Source organism: Hetaerina americana, unplaced genomic scaffold (genome assembly GCF_022747635.1).
Source record: "Hetaerina americana unplaced genomic scaffold, ioHetAmer1.1.p SCAF_9, whole genome shotgun sequence".
NCBI classification, from domain to species: Eukaryota; Metazoa; Arthropoda; class Insecta; order Odonata; family Calopterygidae; genus Hetaerina; species Hetaerina americana.
Window position 1 is genome coordinate 71,677,032 of NW_027287538.1, and position 8,880 is coordinate 71,685,911.

At 35.9% G+C, this 8,880-nt stretch overlaps 1 protein-coding gene across 1 annotated transcript; it reads right to left on the minus strand.

Annotated features, from left to right (window-relative positions):
* Window positions 1–773: 773 nt before the first annotated feature.
* Window positions 774–8,865, minus strand: PTPMT1 (protein tyrosine phosphatase, mitochondrial 1). Its single transcript, XM_071597587.1, has 4 exons — window positions 8,390–8,865; window positions 8,223–8,303; window positions 7,913–8,104; window positions 774–4,942 (listed from the first exon to the last, which is right to left on the minus strand). Exons 1-4 carry the CDS (start codon window positions 8,525–8,527, stop codon window positions 4,817–4,819), a joined length of 537 nt encoding a protein of 178 aa, XP_071453688.1. The 5' UTR covers window positions 8,528–8,865; the 3' UTR covers window positions 774–4,816.
* Between the last annotated feature and the right edge of the window lie 15 nt (window positions 8,866–8,880).

Consider the following 8,880-nt stretch of genomic DNA (forward strand, 5'->3'; position numbering starts at 1 on the left):
TTCACTTTTAATGCACTGAAATCCTCATTTCATTCCCATTGAATTAAAGATTAGCTCACAATTGTCCAACAATTACTATTAAATTTTCAATTTAACAGGAGGTATGCCAATATCAAAAATATGCAAGCGCCAATTGATTTTGCTTAGGCAGCAACAGTGACCAATAATTCCAACAACTCCTCTTAGGCCAATGGGCTGATTTGATGGTGAGATTTCAAACATGACCACAGATTATATACACTAGATACTAAAAGAAGGAATTTGTCATAGGTTGGCCAATCTGCAACATCACTGTTGAATGCTGCTGGTTAAGCCCCCAAATGTATAAATAACATGCAAAACATACATTTAATGTTTAAATGGAGCCTAAGTTGACAGTGATAAAAGTGAAGTGATAAAAATGAGGACAAGAGCTACATGATAGTTGCATATTGATCAGTGTTAATGGGGGAAAAAATCCAAGGCCCTTGAAACTTATATTTAGTTCAGAATTTTAAGAGCATGGTGCACGGAATGAATCTTATACTACATTTATTGCTGTTTTTGTCCCTTTCATTTGACTTTATTGAAAAGAATTTTTTTCATTTTGGTAATAAATTTACTTCACACTATACACAAAAATTAAGTTTACCACTCACATAGCCCCAGACCACATTTAAAATTGGTTCTAAAATTCAAACTTTAAATTGGATCACTTTTGCTTAATTTGCTACGGTATGCTATGCTTTCAGTCAATTGTGTTGTATGTGTCTGTCAATTCAATTCTGTCAATTCTGTCAATTGTCAAGTATGTATGGAATGAATTGTGTAATATTAAGTCGAACATCAATGTCACTCAACTTTACTGGCATTCATTTCTATTGAACATTTCAAGAGAAAAGGGCATAAAATGCATCATAGTACAAGACTGACCACTTTGTAGGCATTAAGATATGCAAAAATTTGCATCCATCTACAAGAATTCTAATGGCATGGTGCAAATGTTACGTATAAATCTATATTAACGTAGCATGATACTTACACACACACATGCAGACCACCTTTATTGGCAAATGTGAATTCTATCTTTGTTTCCAACCACAATCCTATTAATTGGGCAAGGAGATAATGGGATAGAAATGCATTTAATGGCATCAATAAATTATAATGCAATAGATAAATTAACTTTGTATACTCTTTGAAATGTTCAATTTGAAATCTAAAAAGGAGCAGAAGACTACGACTAGATGTTTCAGATTCCAGATGGACAAAACTAAAACCCACAACAGGATGACTTTCATGTGAAATAAATTATTCATTACATTGGAATGTTTTTCCAAGGATTTTAGTTGAATGACATTATCGAAAACTAAATGGATGTGAGACCAATATTTGAGAATACATGGTAACATTAAGGGCACAATTGCCTTCGGCTCAACTAGCCAAATTACACTATGTTCAGGCAATGAACTTTGGCCAAATATACTTTGAAAAGAGAAGCACGTTAATGCACACATAAGGATCAAATTCATGGAAAAGCTGTGCCTTCTAAACTATGGAGCAGGGCCGCCTTATGCCATTAAAAAAGAGTGCCTTTAAAAAACTTTGCTCATTTGAAGAACGTTAACCCATTTCTTGCAAATCCCACAATAGACAAATATAAAAACTTTAGTGTTCATATTGGTGTTATCATGTGAGCAACAGCCATATATTCCTAATCTCTACTCACCAAGCAATGCCATTTCCAAACACAACTAATTGACACCTTATTTCATTTGCATGGTTCACTCTTCACATTTAAGCAATCCAACAAAAATACACAACATTAGGAAACAAAAAAGCACAGCAAAATATTTCGCATAATGCCCACTAGGACACATTTCTCTTAAAAGGTCTGACATAAAAATCATATAAATATTACACATTGCACAAAATTATGACTTGCGTGAGCAAATAAATATGTAATACAAGGGGATACAAAGTCTAAAATGTGACTCGATATAACCATTTTAAAGTAATGTGCTCCTCACAAATGTACAAGTTAAACATGCTCAAATTGGAACTTACTCTTCTTTGAATGAGCAAATTTTATTAATATATATTTTGTACACCAAATTCAAGGCAGTTATAAGTTGCAGATACAAACTTAGAAACAATAAAGCCTTTTATTAAAAAGTAATAGCCAACATTAAAACTGAATACATATATCCACAATCAAAAAAGACTAACTTATGTTAGATTTAAAATAAACAAAATAACGATTATAAATTCATTTAAGTATAACATTACACAAATTAAATAGTTATTTTGGAGAATTACATGAAAACTTGAAAATACTATCATTAATAGCCTCATAAAAATGATAGCAACTTAATTCAAAGCATTCTCAACGAAGTTGATGGGGCATAAAAGAGCAAACATTTTATATAGACATATTCAGGTGAAGATTTGTCATTAAAAGCTATGTTGGAGAATCACAATTATCACTTATCCCTTGCATTAAGTATTCCTGAGGAAACCATCTCTAAAATCCAAACACAAAAGCCAACTCGAAATCTAGTCTGCACTTCTCAAATAAGTCTCGTCTAAACGTTGACCATTTTCAATTACCACAAGTACCCTTTTAAGAACATTTTAATACAATCTCTTCAGTCACTTATGCTCCATAAAAATTTCTCTCGAAAAGGTAAATGTCAACTCTATAAATTCTAACCATTGCACCGGAAAGAGAATGCTCATATAAACGCATGCATTTTAAGTTGTGTGTTATAGGTGCAACAATTATTGTCATCACCATGTCACTGAACATAAAAAATAAAATATTTCTCTAGAGTGATCCGAGGTTTAGAAAAAGTCCCGGAACAAGAGGTAGGAAGGTACTAATGAGGAATTAGGTACTTTGACTGAGCCAGCAACTGAATTGTTACTAATTATCTTTATTAATACTCTAGGTCGGCTGAAAGTATAATATTTTCCACTCTTAAATAAAAGAGCTATTTTGATTTATTCTCCTGCACTTGCAAGTGGAAAGCTATCTGGCAGAGAAAATTCTACTTACTATATGATACTCGTCAATGGAAAATATTTTGTTGTACCAATGGTTGTTTTCGACTACGCTTTTTCCAATACATGAATGTTGTTGATTGTCCAACCACCACATATGATATGGAACGTCCATTTGATCATTGCATATACCTTCAGAATATATGACAAAAATGTAAATACTTTAAAAATTGCACATGAATTATAAAAGTGGTGTTTCTTGCAATTTCCTCATTCTGAGACTCGAACCAAATAAAGAGCAATTTCATCTAGACGCAAAAGATTTGACAATTTGCCATAAGAACTTTGGTTGTACTAGTGATTTTCAGGATATTCTTAGTCCAATTGAATTGACTTGGCCAATGAGGAGGACACATCAGAGGAGAAATAGGTTATAAGGGGAAGCGATGAGTTCAAGGTGTATCTATCAAGGAGTCCCAAGTTTAGCATGTCACCCAACAAGTTCAGACTCAGGAGTCCAGAGAAATCAGCAGTTACATGAAGGCTCACTTTCTCATGGAAAGAGGGGTGAGGGATTGGGTTTCCCTCATTATTACTAATAATTAGGCACCCTCTCCCCTCTAAATTTCTGTCCACACGTCTCCCCCTAGCATAAAGCATCACCTCCACAATTGTCATCCAAGGTGGATCAGAACTACGTCCTTAGAAAGCCACAAGTAGCAAGCCAGCTTCTCATCAACAGACTGTAGCTTCAAATGATTTGATTATGTCCAAAGGTAGAAATAAAATGATCAGTTTTGGTGGTCGATACTATTCCACCAACTATTTGGCTAAATTTATTAAGTTTCGTGGAGTGAGATTCAAAACTTCAACAACTCTCGGTAGCGAAAAGTTACCATAAACATTACTGGAAGAAATCACTTGCAGAGCACAAAGCATTTCAAGACCACGAATATTCGCTCATGATACTCTATAAATGTCATTTATTCAGAAAATACCACAGCTCAAATTCAAAGAAAAAATGTTTGTAGCTTACTTTGGAATAGAAAATCTACAGGCTTTTTAAAAATTTCTCCAGCAATCAGAAGGGATACTCGGAAAAGGACAACTCTCAAAGATTTTGTGCAATGCATGACATGAGTATTCTCTCAAACCTTTAAACGTAACATCTTGAGAATATTTTTGAGCTCCATCAATGACTTCAAATTTCAAGTACATGAAGTGAGAGATCATGAATTTAAAAATGACAATTGCCACCACCGAGGTTTTAGTGCAACATCAATTTACAACATACCCTCATTTCATCCAAAGAAAAGTTTTTAAACACTTCAAACACCATGGAATTGATCAATAATTTCTTTGCGGCATGCATTCACACTTCCAATATAAATCTATAAAATTTTCAGCAATTTGATGATTGGAATGCTTTTGTGGATATAATTCTTTTCACAAGGGTGACACAAAAACTGCATAATCATCACCCCCTGTTGATGCAAAGGGATAATCAAAACATTATCTCAAGATTTTTTTTGTCTGAATATGCTACACATTCCAGTCTGCAGGCTAAAATCCTTTGTCTTGATTCAATTCAACAAGCGAACATCAAAAATGAATGCTGAGTCATAAAGGTAACTTCCCCCTCATTCCTGTACAACCTCCATAAAATCAATGAACAAGAAGCACCATGGCATATTTCCACCTTTTGAAACGGCTGGTACCGAGGTGAGGGTGTCACATCAGGCGCTAGGGAAGGCTACCCCAGAGTTCAGGGAGAGCTGGCATTGAGAGGGCAAAGGTCTCCATCTCTCTCTCCCTCTGCGGAACTTTCTTGACGTCATCTGCTGGTCACCTCCTTCTCGTAGAAGATCTTTAGGGCCTCCCACTGTGCCGAGCGCAACAGAATGTGGGGCCTGCATCCTTCCATGAAGCCAACCGCCTGCTCTGGGCTCCAGCCATTCTTCTGCAAGCATTTAAAACAGATAAGGGCAATGACAAATGATCCTGGTAGGATCACCAGTTCCAGATAGATGAAAGGGTAGGGGCCAGAAAAAAGGTAGTCTGAGCACCATCTGTTCCTCAGGGAAGAGGCTACAAAGGAGTCTGACCCCAGTCAGGCAGTCGTTGAGTTCTGGTGCCACATTGAAAACACTACTGAGGAAGGCAATAGGAAACCTTCTAAATTATCTTTCTCATCAAACTGCATGGTTTCAGGCATGATTTGATGGAATTGGAACAGCCAGCCAGGCTTTGAAGTGCTACATCATAATCCAGGTTCCTGACGTCAACCCTTCCCCACAACAAACCCTCCTCTTCCTCTTTTCCTCACAGATTAAAGTGAATATAAGATGGCACCTGTAACCATCCTGCATCTGAAGACAGAATAGCACATCAAAACTTGGTAAGAAATACATGCGTTGACTAGTGGAAGAGTACAATTATTATACCATTACAATTTTTCTCATGATAACAAGTATGATATTAAATGGAAAACTAATTTTGGCAATTTTGGAAAAATGGATTGGATTGGGTCTTCTGGCAGGCATTGGGGAATCCATACACTGGCCGCATTATCAATTGGAAGAAGTTATCCTTTTATATTCTATCTTAAATATGAAATTTCAAATCTAACCACCTATTTATTCAATGAATAATAAATTACCTCATGAGTATCACCATCAGAAACATAAATACAGACATAATTACATGGAGTGATAATTACACATCTCTTATCATGCCACAGGGTAGTTTGAACGACCAGTGATAACTATGTAATAACCATGATAGCAGCATACATGTACAGGTATTCATAATTAACTTTTTGATGTGCATGCTCATCTTATTTTCCATTATTTCCAGAGCCACCTTAAGGGCATTAAACTATAAGATGCCCATCACAAAGCTATGTGTAACTCATAGCGGTAGATTAAATATTAAACCAAAAAACACCATCATGTTTGGTTATGTTTAAGATTTGTCCCTGGCTTGTGCATATTGGCATTAGGGATCTCCCAGACTGCACAGTCAGGAATACCCCTTATTGCTAACACTTGTAAGTTATTATTTACTATCAAGATTATTTAGATTTTTATATGGGAATAGCCCTTTTACAAAAAGAAAGGCAAAAACATAGATTAGTTCCACATTTATAAAAAACATTTACATACCGGTACAAATTATATAGACATAAATATTCGTTATTGAGAATTAAAATATAAGTTAGAATTTAAGAAGAATCTTGAATTGCAATGCATGAAAGATATTTTCAGATTGCACACAGGTACTTAATTAGATTAATTAATGTAGACAAAATATCAACATTAAATAATATTCTAAATTAAAAAATGTAAACAGAATATTATAAATATAGTACTTTTAGTACTATATAGTACTTATAGTACTATAGGTACTTTTGCAAATCTAATTTAAATAAATACAGAGGAAAATAAAAATATTTCCGTTCCTTATTTGTAAAATACACCATTGCCGAAAGGTTATTTCAGTGGTATCCCAATCCCTGCTTGAGGTACTTTGTGGAGGGCACTTCGAGTGAGTACACCGTCCATCAGATGGGACGTTAAGCTGCGGACCCCTTGGTGCCTTTCATAAAGAGTAGGCTAATGCTGACGCCGGGTTTCTCTCAACCCTTCATCATTTCCTGTCCATCCCTAATGGCACAAATAACCTCAGCTGTCAGTCGCCTACCCTAAATACTACTACTACTACCCGAAAGGTTATGCCAGAAACTACCAAGTTTAAAGCATACTTGCCAACTAACCATGATCAAACCTAATATCGGTAATCTTGTTTGAAATAACTAACTCCTTATCATATAAACATAAACAGAGCTTAAGAAGGCTTGAAAAATGAGACTTTCCTCAAATTCATGGTACAAATGCAAAATAAGGCAATGCTATAAGCCACACCAGTGAAAATGTGGCCTGCTGCAGAGAAAACTACTGTTTTCATTTAACACTTCCTGATGCTCACTTCTTCTTTGTGGCCATGAGTCACAGCACCATACTATTTTCGGAGAGACCCAGTGAAAGTCAAAGGCAGATAAGGGGGACATGTAAATGAATTATGGAATGGGTGCTGATTGGCTGATACCAAGACCAAAAACAGGAAATGGGGCCAGCAATGACCCCTCTCCCTCTCTGACCCCAGCCCTTCCTTCTTCTCCAAGGAAGTAGGAATGGCTTCAAACCCTCGCAGGGACCATGTATACCTCCTCACTATGCAAATTAGGATGTTATCTTCAGAATTTCAATATCCAATAAGTGCAAACGCCTGCATAGTTAGCAAGTGCATAAAATATAATTAACTTTTTAATGGACCAAAAATGATAATTACTACTATTAAATGGAAAGAGGTTAAATATGTATATTAATTAGAGTAACATATTAAAGACCCATAAATATTAATTTTGGATTACATCCGCATTCATTGAAATCATAAGCTACCTAATTGAAAAATGTGCTCAGTATTCTTTCCATCTACATTGGTCTTTTGGTAACGCGAAGTTCCTTGAGACTCGCACACCCGATGGTAAGAAGAGTCTTGGACTGAATAATGATCAGAGCCAGAGATATATCGCCATACTCAGAATATTCCCAATGCCCGTCTTTCATTTCAGAGGCTGATAGGCCATTTCATAGAGATTCACTTCAAGCAAGCTCTTAACAATCTTGGGGATGAAATATTTCATGTAACAGCATACTAATACCAGATAAATAAAGAATACACACACAAATACATACACAAAAAAGACATATTAAAAATAGAATACCAAAACGGGTCGAGGTTGCTTTAAATTTTTGAGAACATGGGCTGTCTTCCTCCTAGGGGGTACTGGTCACTACTTACTTTTTGAGGGGTATTTAGGGTGTTTGGATGTTCAGGGTCAATAGTTACACAACGCTCAGTGACTTACCATCATTAAATAACACCCTACCAGCGTCGCACTTCTCGTTCGACCAGCTTTGCAGTGGACGTAGACGCTTCCACCAATTTTCCTGAACTTGTTAATAAACGTTACCCCTTTCACAAGTTTTTCCTGACAAGGAGTTTCGAATATGTCGGTCGTACTTAGTTGAAGAAATTCCACTCCGTGTTTCTTCCAGTCCTAGTATAAAGAAAATTGGCATATTCCATGAAAACAAATTACGTGAATTACGGCGCAAGTTGAATTACATTAGAATATAGAAGTTAACTGATAAATGCAAATATACTATACCACTTACTTCGCCGTTGTTTGAAAACAGCCACAATTCATAGTCTTCGTTCATAGATACGACTCCTTTAACGTTCTCCTCTTTGACAAGCTGTAAAAGACAAACCTTTACAATAATGATTCACGTTATACTCGGATAAAGTTATGCCTAATGCCTTAACTGAGTATTTTACCCACACTATTCGTCATTCCTGCAAATGGGAGAGCTCCTAAGACCACTGTTTCATCTATCCTATCGTACCATCTTCGGCTGGTCACTCTTTCCATTAAAACATTGTAAAATAAAGTAGGATAGAACGTTATTCGCGCGAACATGATTCCTCTTCAAGCTCCCCGATTTAAAGCGAATTTAAAACAACAAGCAATAGGCACGTACGCCCACTAAAGCTTAAAAATGAAATGCGCCCGTCACGATCGAGGTTCAGTGGTCAACACATTTTACTGCTTGCGTATGCGACAGATCTGACCTAAAGAAGTCTGCAGACAACTTCACGGTGTAGCAGACATATTGATTACGGTACTTCTTTTTCTCCGACAAATGGAGTTGATAGATGTATTGGATGTTAAATTACTATTTTAAAAGTAAAATTTTCAACAAAATAGATTAATATGTTGTTGACAACGTAATCCATTCTATCTAAAATTTGTTATGAAGGAACATAATCCAC

Excerpts from the sequence above, each read along its gene's own strand:
- PTPMT1 (XM_071597587.1), bottom strand. The coding sequence starts at position 8,527 with ATGTTCGCGCGAATAACGTTCTATCCTACTTTATTTTACAATGTTTTA. Across the intron at positions 8,105-8,222 it reads TGTTTTCAAACAACGGCGAA|GACTGGAAGAAACACGGAGT; the intron begins GTAAGTGGTATA and ends TCTTTATACTAG. Across the intron at positions 4,943-7,912 it reads TAGGGTGTTATTTAATGATG|AAGAATGGCTGGAGCCCAGA; the intron begins GTAAGTCACTGA and ends AAATGCTTGCAG.